Raw genomic sequence first — 20,369 nt, 5'->3', positions numbered from 1 at the left:
CAGTTAAGCTCTGCTGGGCCCAGACATGCTAGACCTAACAAAGTCCCTCCCTTTCTCAGGCAGGAAAGAGGTAAGCCACTTGACCTGGCAAGTTCACCATGTCACCTGTAGACTCTGTGAGAGCTGCGGATAGAATGCTCACTCAGCCTAGGGACTGCTGAGGATGTGACCGTTTCACCTCTTGGCCTTCTCAGGTACCCCAACAGGAAGGAACCCAAGAAATGACAAAGATGACATTTATAGGTGCAGTAGCTACTGCCAACATGCCGTATGTTGACTGTTTGGCACTGTCCTGTAGACACCATGTTGAGAACTCTGCTTTAGCAGGGAGGGCCCAGTACCTGTCTAACTTCCAAGATGGGAACACTGTCTTATCGTCAGATCTGAAGTGCATGACAGCTTCTCTGAGAGCCCACCCCAGAGGGAGGGCTGCTACAAGACGGAAAACTGATTTCTGTAACATGTCTCCAGTAGAGGCTTGTGTCCAGTACCAGCAATGGTAGATTCAGGGCATACTATTCTGTCCCTCCCTTTGCATTCCTGGCGTGTGACTGGCAGAGGTCGTCTTTGGCTAGCAACACCCCTGGCCAATAACTGAACCACTGAAGCTCTCTGTGAATGAGTCAAATATTTGTGTTAATGTTGCTGATTACGTAGCTCTGCACAGGAAAACCCATTTTTAAAAATTTATTTATTTATTTATAATTTATTTATTTTTTTTGAAACCCATTTTTGAATGTGCCCTGAGACATCAGGTGGAAGGCTGTGTGCCCCAGTACTGTGCAGACTGTGGCAGAGTACTGGCACCCAGGGAGAGGAGACTGGGGGTACTGGAAAGTACTCTCAGTGCACAGGGCATCCCCATGACAAAAGGACCCAGACCCAAAGTCAAGATTGCCAGTTTTTGGTAAGACCAGATGCCAAGTACAAGTTACTTCTTTTCACCATCCAAGGACAAGCCTCTAGGCTGGGACAGAGAGTGAGCAGTAGGGAGTATACTGGGGCTTCTACCACTATTTGTCTTCCAGTAAGACCTTGCTGGGGGACAGAAGTAACATTGCTTAAAAGCTGTTCCGAAACTAGCATTTTGAACACACCAAAGTAAACGGCTATACAGAGAAAGCATTTAGAACAATGTCCCACACTGCACAATGTTCAATGACTATTACACTCTGTTATTATTCAACATTTTCAAATTGTGGTGCACTCTGCCCAGTCTCTGTGACTTAGCACTCTCTGTTCCTTCTATCCTGGATGGTGATTTTCTTCCTTCTGTTGCCTGGGGAACTTCCTCATCACCTCCCATTCTCCTCTGGAATGGGAGGGTCATGCTTTTTATCCCATGAACCCTCAGAAGCTAGCCCTGAAGCCTTCTATACCAGACTGCTCCTGGGAAGAAACTAAAACCAGTGTCCTGGGTTCAGGGGTCCCCAAGACACAGGCCATAGCTGGAACACAGGAGGGAATTGTGCATGAAGTTTTGAGGAAGCAGCAGTTCCTCCCTCTTGGTTTATCTCCATAAGCACACTGAGGGTAGGACATGTCCAGCCAGTCTCTCCCTTGTGTGGCTGGCTGGCTCAGGCCTTGGCCTTGACTTCCAAAGGTATCAGATGCCCTCTCTACACATTCATGTGGCCCAATGATGAGCTGTGATCCACCAGTGACCATGGACCTGGCTTTGGCACATAGGTGAGACTGGATCCCAGGCTCCGACTTTACCTGTTTAACACTGATGCCATGACAGGACGCATTGTCTGCTGCATGCCAATGGGCACAGTATTGGGAGCCATGTCACCTTTTCAGGAAACCTTCCAATCCTCAGATTCAGTCAGGGGCCTTGCTGTGAGATGTTACAATACCACATACCTTCCTGCTCAGCATTAACATGGCTAGTGGCAGTGCAAACATGAGGACACCTACACATGGTCTGTCTTCACACCTGCTGCAAGCTAACCAAGTGTCCCTACACTCATACAAACAGATCCCCAGGTCCCTCAGCCTTTAAAGAGATCAAGTTACAATGAGGTTGTTTTTTTAAATTGATATTTATTGAGCTCTACATTTTTCTCTGCTCCCCTCCCTGCCTCTCTCCTCCCCCCTTCAACCCTCTCCGGAGGTTCCCATGTTCCCAATTTACTAAGGAGATCTTGTCTTTTTCTACTTTCTACTTCCCATGTAGATTAGATCTATGTCTCTCTTAGTGTCTTCATTGTTGTCTAAGTTCTCTGGGATTGTGGTTTGTAGGCTGGCTTTCTTTGCTTTATGTTTAAAAATCACCTATGAGTACATGTGATAATTATCTTTCTGTGTCTGGGTTACCTCACTCAAAATAATGTTTTCTAGCTCCATCCATTTTCTTGCAAAATTCAAGATGTTATATTTTTCTGCTGTGTAGTACTCCATTCTGTAAATATACCACATTTTCCTTATCCATTCTTCAGTCGAGGGGCATTTAGGTTGTTTCTTGATTCTGGCTATGACAAACAAAGCTGCTATGAACATAGCTGAGCATATGTCCTTGTGGCACAATTGAGCATCCTTTGGATATATACCCAAAAGTGTATAAGTGGTAATACTTACAATGAGATTGTTAATGATAAATTCTAATAAACTGGTGTCTACACAAGATTAAGACAGATACAGAGAAATGGCTATGCAAAGACACAAAGAGAAAGGACATTGGTAAGCCAAAGAGAGACTAGCCTTGCCCACTCTCTGATCTTGGATTCCCAGCTCCAGACTTCCAGAGCTGTGAAAAGTTCAACCGGTGATGTTGTGGAACTGTTGGGGTGCCTGATGAGAAGTTTACCATCTTCAAGCACCCTGAACAAGTCACTCCAGCTGTGTTCACTTTGGTAGTCCCAGAGCCTAGCACAGGGATGACACAGTGGGGACTTAAAAAGCACTGCAGAGTAGATAGAGAATCGGCACGTGTATGCAGCTGGCTGTACAAGAGAGTGGTCCTTCTCTCTGCTGTGGGCCTACCTATTGCTTCCTAGCCCCATAAGGGGGGGGGAGAGAGAGAGAGAGAGAGAGAGAGAGAGAGAGAGAGAGAGAGAGAGAGAGAGAGAGAGAGGGAGGGAGGGAGGGAGGGAGGGAGGGAGGGAGGGAGGGAGGGACGGAGGGAGGGAGGGAGGGAGGAAGGGCGAGCTGCCTTCCTTTGTGAGAGGGAAATGCTATCTGTGGCTTCTGGGTCTCCTAGCCTTACCTGAGGTGTGGCCAATGAGCCCTATTTCCTGGCCTGAATCAGGGCTGATTTAGCCAAAAAAATTAGAGAGAGCTATATGAATTCTGTGTGCTGTCAGAGATGGGTCCCTGTAAATACTTCAACTTTGTTCAGCTGAAAATTGTCACAATACAAAATATGTGGGGGTAAAAGTCTGAGGATCATAATGTATTACTTACTACAAACAGAGCCCTCAGTGCCTCGGGTGCCATAAGGTTACTGCCTGTAACCTGTGTACTACCTGTTCAACCTCCCAGTATACTCCGGGCAATGACCTCCAGCCCATGTATACTTAGTACATCACCTCAGACGTGCAGCCCTCACAACCTAATGACCCCCCCCCCACCCTCAGACCTGCAGCTCTCAAACACCCCTATCTTACACTTGCATCAACTCCCATACCAGTGTACCCCCACTTTGGATGGCCACTCCTCCCACACCTTGCATATTCCAGCTCAGACCTGTGCACTTGTCTTACACTGTCTATGTACATTAAAAAGCTCACAACAACCTCCATCCCTCTAGTACCAAGCACTGGCCTGATATACAGTTGGCTTCAATAAAATGCAGCTCATATAAATACACACATGACCTAAGGGATGACTACATGGAAGGAACAGAGGTTCCACTTCTAGAAGTAGGTATACCCTGACCCAGCTATGCATATGGCCCTAGGCCTATGGTCTCTACAAATTTGCTTGAACCTACTGGGGACCATGGTGCTGTGCCAGCTCTGTCAGGCTCTACCTTCCCTCCTCCTTTGAGCTTTCTGTAAGATCAATGCCTACTTCATAAGGAAGCTGAGGTATGTCCAAAACAGTAAACAGTGGGATAATATTCAACCATGCCTGACCTTGCCCCATCTAGACCCTCTCAGGGCTCATGCTGGCTTCTTAGCCAGAAGCTAAGACTCACGAGCAATGCTGTCCTGACTGTGCAGGCCTGCCACTTCTCCCACACTCTGCACAGATGCAATTGTACTCACCAGGAATGTGGATCTTGAACTTGCCACTCTGGCCGAAGGCACTGTCGATGACGCCCTGCTCCCCTGTGGACAGCTGCACCTTAAGCCCCACAAAGAGCTGGATGTTGGTCTCCTTTTTGAACAGGGAGCGTCCAATCACACTGTAGTCATCCATTACCTGTCCCCACATAGGAGAGGAGGCATTAGTAGTGCATGCGGAGAACTGGCTCTGGGGTGGTAAAGTGCTGTGCCCACCTGTTTACGCTGTTTACATCATTGTGTATGAGGTGAGCACAGCCTGGCTGTATTTGTACCTAGCCTGCCAGAATCTTGTCAGTTAGAGCTTCATCACAGCTGGAAGTGAGACTCCTCCTCTACCTGGCTGGTTTTGTCTCCAACCCACTCAGCCTCTAAGTCAGACCCTACTATAAGAAGTGCTCCTCATTCTGGCAACTGCTATAGAAAATGCATTCACAGACCTCTCAGTCATGCATGCTGCTTCTGGGAAAATGTCCTTTAGATCTGCCTATCCAGGTGGGAAATGACAGCATACAGGCTACTCACTACTAGTATCCAGTAACACAGGCGCTGGATCAATCCAAGTCCCAGCCTACATGCAAAAAAAAATGGTACATGGCTCCCACTGGCCACACTGACCACAAAGAGGAAAAGGTATGAAGGACACAGGGCCCTGAGTTGGCATCAGCAAAGCTGTGTGCAGGAGGGGGTACATGAAGTCAGAAGAAGCTGCTGACTCAGGGGCAGGGCACGGAGTGCCTGAATTTTCCACTATATATCTTTCCTACATTCTGATCTTTGAAATAAATGAATTAATCTGCTCAAAATTAAAATTAAAAATTAAGCTAGGTGGTGGTGCTACACACCTTTAATCTCACCATGGGAGGCAGAGGCAGGCAGATCCCTGTGAATTTGAGGCTAGTATGGTCTACAGAGCAAGTTCTAGGACAGTCAGGGCTACATGAGGAAACCTTGTCTTGAATACACACCCCAAAAAAACCAAACCCAAACCAAAACAAAAAATTAAAATAAACAGGTAATTATTTGTCTTCCACTCTAAGCAGGCACACCTATTCTTTCTTGATAGCCACAAGTAGAATACAGTCTCTTCAGTCACTTCGAGTGGCTGGTTCCTGCTGAGGTATATGCCCTGGGCCACTGGACTGTCTCCTGCTAAGATGCAGAAACATCTCACTGCTACTAAAGATGCCTGGATCTGGCCAAGCACCCTAGATGGATTGTTTTGAAAAGTAGAAACTGTCTCATTTACCCTAAAAACCTTTGGAAAAGCATATCCTATTCTCCTTGATTCATAGCAGTAGATAAAAGGGACCGCATGCCTTCTCTCCCGGTGATTGATGAATTGGATACAAACAATGATAAGAATTAGTCTCCACTTGTGCAGCGCTCTCTAACTCACAAGCCTCTTTCCCACACAGCAATTCCTCCTTTCCCTCCGAGATAGCTCCAGCAAGCTCCCCCAGGGCAGCCCCTGCTCTTAAGGGTGGGTCTATCTACTTGGCCCTCTGAGCCAGGAGTGCTAGCCTTCTGCTCATTGGTATCCAGGAAGTTCCACCGATCAGGCTTTAGGAAAGCTGCGCCTATCCAGGTGGTGGTGGCACACACCTTTAATCCCAGCACTTGGGAGGCAGAGGCAGGTGGATCTTTGAGTTCGAGGCCAGCCTGGTCTACAAAAAGAGTTCCAGGACAGTCAGAACTGTTACACAGACTTCATCCTACCTAAGGAGTCAGACTGGAGGAGCAGCACACAGGGATCTGGCCCAGGCCTGCCAGGCCCTTCACAAAGTCTATGCTGAAATGCAGACCAGCAGCCGGCATGATATAGCTCCCTCCTATACGACCAGGATGCCGACGCTCACTGGGACAGATACACCTGAGACTCAGACTCCCTCCAGCATCACTTTGTCCAAGAAATAAGAAAGGTAGTCCTTGGACCAAGAGCTCATAGCTCACTTTGAAAGCATCTTTTAAAAAGCATCAACAGTAGGGCATGGTGGCATGTGCCTGTGATTCCAGATCTCACGAAGACTGAGACAGAAGGATAATCATGTGTTCAAGGAGAATGTGGGGTGCTTAGAAAGTTCAAGGTCAGCCCAGACTATATACTACTAGTCAGACCCTGTCTTTAAAAAATTAAAAGTTTGGCTAGGCAGTGGTGTCACACGGTTTTAATCCCAGCACTCAGGAGGCTAAGGCAGGTGAATCTCTGTGAGTTCAAGGCCAGCCTGGTCCACAGAGCAAGTTCCAGGACAGCCAGAGCTACATAGTGAGACCCTGATTCAGGAAACAAACAACCCACCCCCAAAAAGTTCATTACTGAGACCAAACCAATAACAAATTCAACCCATAAGCACCTGCAGATTCTCTTTTGCCTCCTGAGTGCTGGTATTTGGTTTTTTTTTTTTTTCAAGACAGGGTTTCTCTGTAGCTTTGGTGTCTGTCCCGGAACTAGCTCTTGTTCCGGGCTGGCCTCGAACTCACAGAGATCCGCCTGTCTCTGCCTCCCGAGTGCTGGGATTAAAGACGTGCGCCACCACCGCCCGGCCTGAGTGCTGGTATTAAAGACATGTGACACCATGCCCAGGACCAGAGTGTTGTTTTAAGAATCCAGGTAAAGGTGTGGGACTAGTGGGCCCTTTGTGGCTTCACCAGAGCCTCCAGGGGCTCCATCTTGCTGGCTGGCTTCAGATCTGCTATGGCAAGAGTGGCAGCTAAAAGGATTTTAAATCCAAAAGAAGGGTGTCTGTCATTCCTGGTTTCTTGTTTTATGGCCTGGTCAGGAGACATACTAGCACCAAGTAGGTTCATTGTGTCCTCTGAGTCTTCATTCCCAAGTGTAGATTAAGCCCAGGAAGGGTGGAGACTGAGTTCAACCCCCAGGTTCCTGTGCATTCCCTGGACACTGGTGGCCATGCCTGCTTACAGCTCTTACTATCACTTAACATAACTGAGTGGTCATGAAAGACTTTACACAAAAGACTGAGTAATCTTTGCATTGTGTCAGCCTGACACAGGAGACTGAGGGTGACCTAGGGTGGCACTATGAGTGTGCTTACTCCTGAGGACAGTGCTGGAGAGCAGAGGAAGCCATCAAGTCCATTTCACCACAGACTGTCAGGTGGGTGCCTCTCATGCTGCTCAGAGCCCAAGCGGGGGTTGTTTTGTCTACTTTTCACAAGACCCAAGGGGCAGGGGAGAGGTCTCTGCTGTGAATGAGTCCAGCATGGTTTTCTCTGATGTCTTGGGCCTATGTTAACTGTCTGACTCAGTGGTGCTGGAAGCCTAGCCCAGGGGGGCTGAGAAGCCCCAACCCTGCTTGCCCCAGCTCAGGGAAAACCCTGCCACAGTAGAGGAGATGGTCCCTATCTATTGTCAGGGACTCTACTTTCCACAAGTGTTCTAAGGGAGGAGGCAGGGATGGAAGGTGGAACTGGCAACGTAATGAGATCTAGAGACTAGCACCCTTTTAGGCTTCCCTGTCTAGCTGCCCATGGTATGGCACTCAACCCAGAACACATCAAAGAAGCCCAGTGGTCCAATTCACAGACTCTTGCAGTGAGAGGAGAGCACAGAGAGCAGACACCAGTACACCACAAGGAAAGCACTGCCAGAGCAGTTGGAGGGCTTGGATTCTGAATCAATCACCATGTCAAACTGAAGGCAATGCCTGTGGGGTTTGCTGGTAGCCTTGTTCCTGGGGACAATGCTGAACACAGGCCAGCGGTCACAATAGCTCAAGTGGGGACTTTCACTGCTTGCATGAGTAATTTGCTTCATCTACCCGCAAGTGGTTGCTGGAGGGATCAAGCTCCCTCAGCAGTTACAGCTGTGTATCCACGTCCAGGCTCTTGCTGCCATGCCAGGAGAGTCCCCATTGTCCCCAGCTTTTGAGCAGGGACTTGGCTGCTGGTGCACATAATTATGTCATTACATGTGTCTTTCTTCCAGGGCTTGGTTCCCAGGATGAAGCTTGGGAATTGCCCAAGTTCTGAAGCTTCAACTTAGTTTATCGTGCAGGAAGGGAAGTCACTATGAAGACAGTTGAGCCAGGCTCTCCACTAGAGTGAAGGGAGAAGACCCCCTGTCTCCAGAAGAGAAATGGCTCTAGTTGCTTGAGTTCTGGCCCTGTCTCTTATGGCATCATGGCTTGAGGCAGGGGACTTCTCTGAACCCCAGTATTTTCATAACATATGTTGTTAGGGTTAGGACACTGATACTGGCCAGACACCAGACTTGACAGCAGAATGACCTTTAGAACAGACTCTGCATTAGTGAATGTCACACTAATGTGTGGGGGGATGGAGGGACATGTGGGGCAGGTGATCTAACATACCTAGAAACCCTAGATGCAGTTGTCAGAACTTCTGGACAGGAAGGAGGGCAGGATCACACTCAGCATTCATAGTCAGCAGGGTACCCCAGTCTCTACTTCTCCCTTCTACTCTGGACAGTATCCTGGGAGAAGACAGGGACCAGCAGTCTCAGGAGCAAGGGGCTCCTTGCTATTCAGGTGTCACCTCTTCCAGTCCACCTGAAGTCACTGACACCGACAAGCATAATGGTGTGCTCTTTGCGTGTCGGCAGAAAACACTGTCCTCTTCCTCCTCCTCCCCAGCAGCATGGCCTGGTGGAAAAGCAGAGGCCCTAGGGTAACCCATGGGATGGGGCTGGTTCTTGCCTCACCACGATAGCACCCAGGCAAGCCAATTTATCCTGCTGTGCCTCAGGCTCTGCTTCTATAAAACCAGACACAGTTCTCTGCTTCTCAAGGCTGCTGCAGGGATGAGACAGGTTTCTGGCACCAAAGTCTGTGAGCAGTGAACACCATGATCATATGCCCGGTGTCAACCCCGGGACAATAAGTTAGCCTGTGATGGTCTCACCTCATCAAATATGCTCCAGAGGCTCAGAACCCGAGACCTGGGCTGCCCGGGATGGTAGCAATACAGGTTGTTTTCCTCAGGCCAGGCCTCCTTCCTCTCTGGACATTCCTTACCTTTTGTATATGTGCAGCCATCACTTGAGTCTCTTGGATAAAACCTATGTTGGAGCTACAGAGGTTCTATGTGATGACTCCCTGCCAGCTGCCCTCCATGGGGAAAAGGAGATGAGTATTTTAGAGCACTATGTGCCAGCCACTTGGCCTTCTCAACGCCCCACCACAGTATTCTTACAGAGAAGCCATAGCCATGCTAGTTGGGGCCCCAATTCAGTTCTAGTTTCCAGACTAGCTTTCTACCGTTTTCCAGCCACCTGACCCTGCATCTACTGAACATGAATGCAATCGCCAAAGTGCTGAGAAGTGGAGCTGGGCTCCAGTGATCGGACTCTGACCCTGGAAGGCAGGCAGAGGTTGGGGCTAGTGCTTAGAGCACTCGGTTGCAGTGGACCTTCTTAACCTCGGTCTCCTAGGACCCATGTGTCCAAGGGTCCTCGGCCTCCACCCTGTTGGCTGGGAGCCTGTCGACAAGAACAGCATGACAGACTGAAAGAACAGGAAGCAACTTCCTCCAGGGGTTGGGGTGCTGCAGATGACTTGTACAGAACCTCCAGGCCTGGCTGTCCCTCCTGCTCAGGAAGAAACAGGTGGTAGGATCCCTTGTTAAGCCTTGGGCAGACTTAACAAACCATCAGTAGTGGAGCTATGTGAGCCAGGAGCCCGAGGCGATGCTGGTCAGACTTCAAAGCTGGCCAGTGTTCTTGGTGGCGTCTGTATGTTTACACTTGGTTGGGTCCATGCCTCAGGCTCCTCAAGTCCAGCCTGAGGCCTTTCTGATTGGCGCCATGGGGCCAGACCTGCAGTAGCCAGTATGCCTGGTCTGACCCCCTCCCACCACAGTGGGGGCAGCTTCTTGCCACTACTCAGCCTGGACCCAGGGATGTGTGCCATGAGCAATGCTCATGTGAGCCACGGTCACGATGCACAGGGCTTAACAAGGGCCACCTTCTGGCTGGCAAAGTACTAGCACTTTCCATGTTTGTTTCCTGTTCTTCATCCACTTGCCACACCCTGGGACCCACTTTAGTGCTGTGCACAGTTCTCTGGCTCTTGTATGGGTTCGGGATTTAAAGAGAGCATGTATTAAGAGTTGGCAGAACCTTTCTCCAGTGTACCATTAGTTGTGTGGGGCTGTGTGAGCTGCCAGATGTTGAGAACCACAGTGAGGCAAGAGGATGGTACTGGAAGTCAGAGGGCTGGTGTCCTGAGTATAGCAACAGTTAGGATGCATTGGGCACGTAGGTAGGTGCTTCTGGGCACCAAATCTCACCTGTCTCACTTCTTTCTTGATGCCAAGGAAGGCAGAACTGCTAGGGAGGAGAAATGTGGACCCATGAAGCAGATTCTGTCAAACCTGGAAGTTCTTGGGATCCCGATAAACTGGGTCAGTAAGCCTTGAGTCATAGGCTGTGGAAAGGCAGGCAAGACAATGGCTGAGGCCTCCTCCACAGGACAGCTTCTGTAGGTCTGGCTCTGAGGTGATTCCAGCCCTGGGAACCAAAGCTGCTCTGTTCCCAAGCCCACCCAGCCCTGACTTTGTTCACTGGATGCTGGCTGGGTGGTCTGGCTGAGGGCTTCCCCAGTGGCTCAGGGTCAGACTCAGACACTGGTTGGCCTCTTTGTGTCACAGAAGCAGCTCCTAGAACCTTCTATGTTCTCCCATGTCTGGCTAGTTGCTCTTTAGCTGCTCAAGACAGAGCTCAAAGGTCGTACTCTTCTGTGCTGGCTCCATCATAAGTGGAGTTCCGCTCCCCCTCTCCTGACTCTCAGTTTTTCACCCCATCCATGGGCTTTTGTCCCTGCTGGCCCAGGAAGATCCATTTTTCTGGCCTCTGGCTATGTGTCTAAATCTGTATGCACTAGCAGCCTGTTGAGGACAAGCCCAACAGTTCTGCTTAGCTGTGACATACCCTTAGCAACTCATAATTTCTGCCAGATCTTTACAAATCTACACTATTATGTACATAACATTTTTATTTACATATGCCCTAAGGGAGGCCAGACATTTCACCTGAAAATCCACACCCCATCTCCCTGGATTCCTGCTGGGTTTTACTTTTAATGTATCTAGTCCAGGTCTGTAACTGTGCCTGTTACTTTGCTTCATATCTGTACCTGGCCCTCCTCTGTTAAAGGTGACTGTCCACTCATGCGGTCTTTCTGCTTAGCTACTGGCATTCTTTATTTTTACCCTTGCTTCTTAGACACAGCATGCCAGTAGAGTTTGTGTTTTAACCCTATATATTAGTTTGTCTTTATAGTTGGCATTTATTTGGTATGGTAAGTACTTCTTAATTCTGACTTCTGTATCTTTGTTATCGTGTTTTAGCACTGTTCTTGTTTTTCTTATTTTTGATGGTTTATCAAGTTCATTTCGGTTTTCCTTCTGTGGATAAGCATTTTTCCAACACTTCCGTTCCATTCATTCTTTCTCTGGGCTCAAAATCTGATTCACATTTTGTATTTTCCTCTCAAACAGTACATCTTTAAGTGATCCCCCACTCCCTACGTGCTAGCCTACTGCCAGATAGGCAGACCTGTGGAGCATCTCCAGAGAGCTTCTGGCCCTTCAGACCTCCCTTTCTCCTCCTCCTGAGTGACACTACAGATGCCCTTACCTCTGTGAGCCTCTACACCATGGCCCAATTCCTGGGGCTGTGGAGCAAGCAAAGCTGGTCAGCTATAGCTGTGACCAGGATTCCCTCACAGCAAGATCATGCCTTGGCAAGAGCTGTTTACCACATAGACAAGGAACAGCAAACTGACCAGAGGGCCAGGCTTTGCCTAGACCTGTTCTTAGATGGCTTGTGAGTTAAGAATAGCTTTTTGCCTAATGAGCTGAAAAACATTTTTTAAAAAAGAATATTTCATGACACATGAAAACTAAGTGAAAGTTAAACTTTAGTGTGCACTAATGCAAAGTTTTATTTGAGCTCCCCACTGTTTCTGGACCTTACTAGCAGGGAAGCAATTGAGGCGGAGACTGAACAAGGCATTAGAGGATTGCAACTGCAGGAACATTGATGGCCGACAGTCCACCCCCCCCCCCCCCATCTAGAGATTTGTTTGTTTTTGTTTTCTTGAGACAGGTTTGCAAACTTTCTCAACCTTTTACTTTCTATCCTGTACTCTTTGGAAGGAAATCATATAATCTCTGCTTTAGTGGAGAATGAGACTTTATTTCACCTTTGCAAACTTTTCTATGTAGTTCAGGCTGCCCTGGAACTCCCTATGTAGACTAGGTTGTCTTGAACTCACAGAGATTCTCCTGCCTCTGCCTTTGGAGTGCTAGTGATTTATGTTAGTAGTGTAGACCCCTCATATGGAAACAGATGAAAGGGTGAATTGTGGAGGCTCAATGGAGTGTGGGGTATCATCTTATTGAGCCCCATTGGCAAAGCCCCGAGCTTGCAATTATTTATGTTAACTCAACATACCCTAACATTACAATATTCTTAACTCATATAAAAGCAATGATTAGAAAAATGAGAAAATTTAAAATAGTATATTCCATCACTGTAGATACAAAATAATTAAAAATGGGAATGAAGCTGATATCAAAGTTTCTGGGTGGCTCATCTGTTAGCCAAGCAAAGAGAGCTATTTACTAATAGTAAGTTAGTTAAATTGTGTTTGACTGCACCTGGTGAAAAAAAAAGTATCCAGAGAAAATAAGCTTACTTAGGATGACTAGATTTGGAGTAAGAACTGTTGCTCAGGATGGGTCTAGGTTCCACTTACTCTGAAGAACACCCATGCATTCAGGCACATATATAGGCAGTAGAGCAAGCACAGCAGAGACTGTGTGCCCCCAAAGTTAGCGTCTCCTGGGTGCCAAGCACTGGCTGCAGGACCTTGATTAACATTATGTTTGACCCTGCTTCTATTTCAATTTCAGCCTCTACTGTGAGGGTGATCTAGGCCTCCTTCTTGTGTATCCAAGGACTGACATAACATATGAAGTCCACAAAGCTGACTACGAAAGATGACACCTTTACAAGCGCAGGAACAGAAGGCCCAGATGTCTTCATTCATGCTCAGATGGTAAGTATTCACTCACACCTAGCTATGAAGGTAGGATGTCTCTTCACTAGCAACATAGGATATCTCAGGTACCTAAGCTGACTGAGTGTTCATAGGACACAAAGTCTGTCCGGTGCTGCAGAGCATAGGATAGAGATCTGCCTAGGATATCAGATTTAACCTTTGTAAGATGACCTGACCACCCAGAAACTTTTTTGGCAGAGGCACACCTAGGAATGTCTGTAGTCAGCCAGCACAGCCAAGGATGAGAGTTCAGGATATTTTTTTTTGCCTTGCAAAGACTACCCATGTGTACAAGCTTGAGTCAGCATGCCTATCACTACCCTATTGCTGTAGACACAAGACTCAAGTTTTCAGCTGTTCAACATGGACTCCCGCTTTCCAGAGACCTTTCAGGCCTTCATTCTTGGACTGGGGATACATGATTGATCCCCTGATGTGTACACACACACACACCTTTTCCCTATCCCTCTGGGTTCAGTTCCATTAGAATAACATAGCTGCCCCTCAGAACAAGCTTACTGAGCACTTGGGAACTATGCTACTCTGGCTTCATCTTAAAGCAGTTCTCAAATGTAAAGGTGCATGCTTCATGCCTGTGAGGTCAGGACTGTCTACATTCAGATGGATGTGCCCACTGAGACCAAACAGTCATCCCTGGTGGCTGGAGAAGCCTGTGACTCTCACAACTGCCTATGTGGGATCTGATCCTGTAACTGCAAGTCTATGGTCTGATACCTCCCTGGACTAAGTATGAAAAGGCTGGTGGCCCTGGGCTGCCCTAGACTAGTGACAGGACACAGATCAGCATGTCTCCAGACCCTTTCTGTTGTTCTTGGGAGGCCGGGGTCAATTCAACAATGTGTTTCCTTGCTCCTCACTAGTTCTTCCCGGTCTCTAAGGGAAGTGACAGGCCTGAGGGAGAACAATTAGATCTGGAGCCATACCAAGAAGACATTATTCTCTGATAGATACTTTACTACAGAATAATTACACCCCATAATGCTACTAATAAATCAAGCTGGATGAACAGCTCCATGCACTTTATCACCACATCTGCAGAAGCATCTCTGCTGTGCTGAGGTGGATGGAACTCACCCAGGCAAAGGTCCTTAGCTGTGGGACTGATCCAGCAGAAGAGGCAGGGAAGGCAGAGAGTGCTAGCGAATACCCACAAATTAGAAAAAGAGTCCCAGAAGTGTGTGCCTATATCCTACAGGTGTGTACTACATAAGGGTCAGGTTTTGTACTAGCCGATGCACCAAAATGGGAGGAGGGGCTGCCTTCATGCTGATTTGGTGGGAGCCTAGCTACACCCTGGGACCATGCACAGCTACCAAGCCCTGTGGTATAGCCAGAGGGCCAGGTAGACACGATAGTGAGGCCTGGACCCTCAGGAGCCCTTCATTCTAGGTCTGGATTCTCTAGAACTTCAGGAAAGGTACCACATTGTACAGATCCAATGACTGGCCTGCATCCCAGAGCTTTGTCTAGTCATAGTGACCCCAAGGCGATCAGGAAGCCAGTGACTTTTCTGGTCTTTTCTCCTCTTGTTCCTTATATCTATGAAACCACTAGCCCTTTCCTACCCTGTAGGCAAAGTAGACCTGGACTGTGCCTAGGTACTCCTACTAGTCATGAGAATCTGGGCTGGGCCTGGCAGGAGCCAGTTGCATGGAGCCCAGGGTCCAGCAAAGGCAGGGGGCTTTGGGAGAGGCCAGTCTGCTAACCTGGAGGCTCTGGCTATAGTCCAGCTCTGTGAGGGCATGATGGGAAGCATTCAGGCCGCCCTGTACTCTGGCCTAAACTATCTAGTTTAAAACCTGAGGACTTTTGACTCTGGTCCCAGCCCACACTTGGGCCTAGTACTGAGCAAGGAGAGGAAGGAACCCAAGGGTTGAGCTTACCCGCTCTACAAGACCATGTTTGTGTTTCAGCTTGTATACCCTCAGTGCTGGCAGGAAGCTCTCTGTGTAGTTCTTATCTTCCAGTCCTTGTAGCAAGACACCATGGAAGGCCAGCCGGCATGTGTTGGTATGAATGTCAGCATCCAACCTGGAGCCAATCACCAAGCATAGTCGGGGGCAGGTAACTGGCTTCTCAAACTCCACCAGGGCCCATTGTTGCCTGGGGCACTGGCCCCCTGGGGTGTGGCCTGCTTTCATGTCCACCTCATCACCACCTTCTGTGGCTGTGGGCATGGAGTCTTTGCACAGGTACTGCTCTTGAAAGAGGTACTCTCGGGAGAGGTCAAAGAAATCAAGTTTGGGCTCCAGGTCAAAACTGTCGGGAGCAGGGCTAAAGAACAGCATGCGGCCCATGACTGTCTCATGGCCCACTGTGATATGGAACTTGGCTTTAGTCTGCAGGGGCCCCCGAAAGTAAGGGATCTTTTCCACAGAGATGAGGGCTGCGTGAATGGTGTGCAGAGACTCAGGTGCACACACCAGCCCACGTTCCAGCAGCTTGGGGTCAAACTGGGTGACACAGATGCCCAGTCGATCTCCTTGCATGGCAGAGGTGACGGGTGTGTGGAACATCTGCATGGACTTCACTTTCTTCACCACCTGATCAGGAGCAAGAGAGAGAACATGTAAAATCACAAGCCCTGAAGCTGGGGCTGGGGTGATTCTGCCTACCCATCCCCAGTCCTGGTGGGGGTCTAGGCAAACAGTAGAAGGGAGGCCAGGGTATAATCAGACCTCTTTGGGCAAAGAAAGCAGCACCCCCAAGAGTTAAGGCCTGGTGGCAGCATGCATTTTTAATCCTAGTACTCAGGAGGCAGAGGTAGGTGGATCTCTGTGAGTTAGAAGCCAGCCTGGTCTACAGAGCGAGTTCCAGGAAGAAAAAAAAAAGAGAGAGAGAGCCAAGGCCCAGGTTAGGCCACTTTCCAAATCTCATCCCTGTGCCAGCACAAGAACAGTGGTCACTCCAGTTCCCTCTGTTCCTTGGAAGCTGCTTCATCCAGGATCTACTCCCTCCGGCTTCCTCCTTTTTATCAGCCATTCCAGCGCATTTTAGCCCTCTGCATAGCCCTTGACACCTAGTTCCTCAGCCTACCAGTGTGCCATTTGCTTTGAAAACTCAGGTCAGATGACAGGCTATGGAGTCGGTGACTGAGGGCAGGACTTGTCCCTAATTCCTGAGTAGCCCGCTCTTCTGCCTTTCCTCACCCATGAAACCCTCACTGTCTAGCTTGTGTCTGCCTGAGAAGGGTCTTCCTCTGGTTATTTGACATGTTCCCTGTGCCTAACATGTGCCAGGCTCTATTCCAGGGGAAGGACCAGAATCAGCTCTGTTTCAAACAGCTTAATATCTAGAAACAAGAAAAATTATCTACACAGGCCATGCAGATATGTTGTTATTTTGTATAGCCTAAGTTAATTCATGAAAACGTATATTGATATTTACTAAAACACAATTCTACAAAGTAGGTGCATGAGCCATGAGAAACATAACATGGCCCAGGGTGGGGAAGGCTCTGGTTTTACACAGGCAGGGAGAGGAGCACTGCCGAGGCAGCCCCTGAGTGAGGCCTGTCAAGATCCAGAGCAAGATAGCTCTAGGCAGAGGCACCAGTAAGGGCCAGGCCCAGAGATGGAGTCTCCTGTGAAGCTAAACAGTTAATAAAGAGGCAGGAGGGCAGTTGCAGGCTAAAGGTCAGGGCCTAGGCGCCATGCATATCATGTGGAGTTACCTAAAGGGGCAATGTGATCTTATCTCAGTTTCTGAAAGGTAACTTTTGACTCCATACAGAGCAGGCTTCTGCCTTCACAGTCTGCAAATCAGGAGCAGATACAAACAGAGCCCAAGACGGTGGCATTCCTCCTATGCCCCCAACACAAGATGCCATCAAACAGTTTCAGTTGAACAAAGCAGAGTTCACGAAACCCATTTCAGAAAACTCAGCGAGAGGACCAGAATCAGCCTGGATTTTTATGATTTGGTTACAAACATCCCTGCCACCGGGGCCAGAGGCAGGCACCCACACTTTTCCTTCTGGACACAAGGCGAATGCTGTGCTGGTGGCACTGGGACTCAGAGCCTTTCACCAGGGTATCAAACTCAAGTGTTTGTTTAAAGATCATTAACTCCCTACCCACAGGGTCAGAGGGCAGAGAAAGTGAGAAGCAGTGTCAAAAGCTGCAGCCCAGATCAATCAAAGGGAAATGCAAGCCTTCTCTGAGGTGGCCTAGGAGGCAGTGGGTGATGGGGGCGGGATCCTGAAGACTATTAACTCACAGAACATCTACCCTAAATGTACTTGAATCCCTGCCTCTCCCTGGGTCAGCCCTCTACAGGAGATCTGAGGAGGAAAGGGTGTCACAGCTTCTTCCATGGCTCCAGTCTTATTCCTTGTGACCTTTATACCCTCACCCACAGCTCTCAGGGGCAGGAAGGCCTTCAGTCAACCGAGGGCCCCTTTATATGGGTAGGCTGCCATACTCCTCAGATCCTCAGGCACCTAGGAAGCACTCTGTAGAAGGTGGAGTCCCCCAGTCTTCAGTAATACTCTTCATACAGCCCAACTACACACCCTCTGCATCCCATATGTACAGCACACCCATAAGTCACAAGCCACAGCTAGAGGACTCTGGAATGAGTCCTCACACAGTGATTCTGAATGTCCTGTGCTTTGCCATGATTCCCTTCCGGCTTAGGTTTCTTCTTTTTGACAAATTCTTGGTATCTCTAGCACCCAGGGCACTTTGGGAAGGGTTTCCCTATATGTACCCCAAGCAAAGCTGCACACTCTGATCCTGATTCTGCTTTACAGGGCAGTCACCACTTCTGCAAGGTGGGTTAAACTCTAAGGCAGTGAACACCCACTGTAGGCCTATCAGTAACTGCCCCCCCCCCCCCGAACGCCAATGTCACCAGTCCTTGATCCTACTGTGCACTCCCTGCAAATGTGCTGCATGTATTCATTCCCTCTCCTTTCCCTTACACATGACTGTGTGCAGGCTTATAACGTGCGCAGTACAAGTTGCCAATCACATTGCCTGTGTGAGGGGCGGGGCTTTTTGAAGGAGTGCACTGTAGATAAGGTACTGAGAACCCTGCAGCTCACTGGCAGGGGACTGCCTGCCATAGCCTTACACTTAGTGTGAGTTGGGCTCCTGTTCACACTTATCTGCAGTGCTTGTGATTATTGCTGGAAGGGCTATGATGAGCCTCTCCTCTCACATGACCTGGTACCTAGATGCAAGATGGGCTCTCAAGGACTCGGATCCTATAGCAGGACTTCAGGGTCCAGGAATGTTCAGTTCTGTAGGTGCAGACATACACTTCTACCATCAGGGTGCGAGACCAGCTGCTATATAGTCTAGCATTGCTAGATTTCTTAGCATTGCTTGCTGCTCCCACCCAGCACCAGGCGGGTTTCCCTCACAGCATGCTCTCCTTTCAACAGGCTCATGTTCTCAGGACTGAAATAATAAAGAATGCCTTGCGAGGGCATAAGAGCAGAGAGGAAAATAACTGAAGATCAAGATTCCAAGGGCCGAGACAGGAAATTGTGAAGTAGATAAAGATGGGGACAGGCGGCACGCCACTACTTTGGCTCTCCATGGCACATGCAGACAGAACCACCAGTCACCAGGGAGCTTGCAGTCTACCCTGGGAGGCTATGAATAGAGGGCTGACCTAGACACTAACAGAACAGAAACACACTTTCCTTCCTCTCACTCATTTCTAGTTTTGTGAGACTCTATCCACTCACTCAAGGACCACCAAACATTCCTCACACAATGCAGAATGAGCTAGCACATGTGTATTGCTCAACATGTCTGCTACATTTCTTTCACATGTAAGTTCAGAGCCAGGATCTGGGCAAGAAACCAACATTATTGAGTCTATGGATCTGCTACCTGGATATGGGAGCCAGAATTAGATCTTCAACTAATGCATGAGTTAATTGCATGACTGTGGGGAGGTGCAGAGAGAGAAAATATCTCAAAATAATAGCTCTACATTCCCAGACCTTAGGTGAAATGTGTATGCAAGTTCTTCCCGTGTTCACACAGCTATACCCCTGTTGCCTTTCTAGGTAGGTCCAGCCTGGCCTTGTCATGGCCCATCTATGGTAGGCCCTGTCCTGGTTCTCTGGAGTTAGAATGCACAGAGGCTAGGTGATAGGGCTGGGACACTGCTGTACCCTGAGCAGGATTGCACAAGGAGGCTCTATGCCCCGACCTCAGCCCTGCTGTAGAAAGGAGGTGCAAACTCAGTGAGGAAGAGAGGGGGAGGAATATATCAAGCAGGCAAACAATTTTCTAAAACTCAAGTTTGTGCTTGCTAAGCACTTTGGTCCTTTCTCATTAACAAAGAAGCTTTACCATCATCTGGGTCAGTTATTCTACATAAAAACCCTATGAGGCAGGTCAATATTTTTACATTCAATTTTATGGATGAAGAAACAGAGGTTTGTGATGTCTCCAAGGTCACAAAGCAAATAGGCTGAGACTTGGGACAATAAATGCCAGGACTGCAAGGCAGGCCTGACACTCAGTCTCCTCTCCTGAGTAGCTGAGCAGAACCCGAAGCCCAGGCCACTGGAACTGAGCGCAGATTGAGCAGCAGTATGCTGTCCACAGAGTATATGTGTCCAAAGTTCCAGAGGTGACTGCATACCACCACAACTTTCCCAAACCCACCAAGGCCCTCTGGTGGGTGAGGAAGTAGCTGAGAAAGTAAGACTTGCCTTGAAAGCCTTAGAAGTGCTAGCAGACACAGCCAGGCCTACCTCTCCACAAACTCTCTCTCTCTGAGCCACCATGCTGTCTGCCCTGGCAAAGGGTGGCAATAATCTCATGCAAACTAAGCCTGATGGTTTTCTCAGCTGCACTGCCCCAGCACCCAGTTTGCATTGCAGGTGCATTTTGCTACCTTCATGGAAGAGAGGACACAGAGCCTGCTGCCTGACATACTTCCTCCATCTCTCAAGTATCTGCAACTTAGTTTTCTGAAGGTTGTATACAATGCCACTGTCTGGAACAACTGGGTTGGGTCTCGCACTACTTTTTTTAATTAAAAAAAAAATTTTTTTTTTAAAAGATAGTCTTGTGTAGCCAAGGCTGGCTCTGAACTCACTATGT

General features: G+C 48.6%; 1 protein-coding gene across 4 annotated transcripts in view; it reads right to left on the bottom strand.

The window, feature by feature from the left end:
- The window catches only part of Eefsec (eukaryotic elongation factor, selenocysteine-tRNA specific), a 211,362-nt gene that overhangs the window by 21,400 nt on the left and 169,593 nt on the right, over window positions 1–20,369 (bottom strand). For 3 of the 4 annotated variants that reach the window (XM_075983548.1, XM_075983549.1, XM_075983550.1), the window contains 2 exons: window positions 15,180–15,839; window positions 4,212–4,368 (listed from right to left, as the gene is read on the bottom strand). In XM_075983548.1, coding sequence (XP_075839663.1) covers window positions 4,212–4,368; window positions 15,180–15,839 — 817 coding nt within the window. The remainder of the gene's footprint in view (window positions 1–4,211; window positions 4,369–15,179; window positions 15,840–20,369) is intronic. The other variant, XM_075983551.1, reaches the window with a different exon arrangement.

This window comes from Microtus pennsylvanicus, chromosome 8 (genome assembly GCF_037038515.1).
Source record: "Microtus pennsylvanicus isolate mMicPen1 chromosome 8, mMicPen1.hap1, whole genome shotgun sequence".
Taxonomy (NCBI): domain Eukaryota; kingdom Metazoa; phylum Chordata; class Mammalia; order Rodentia; family Cricetidae; genus Microtus; species Microtus pennsylvanicus.
The sequence above is the reverse complement of the archived record's forward strand: the minus strand, read 5'-3'. Positions and strand labels throughout refer to the sequence as shown.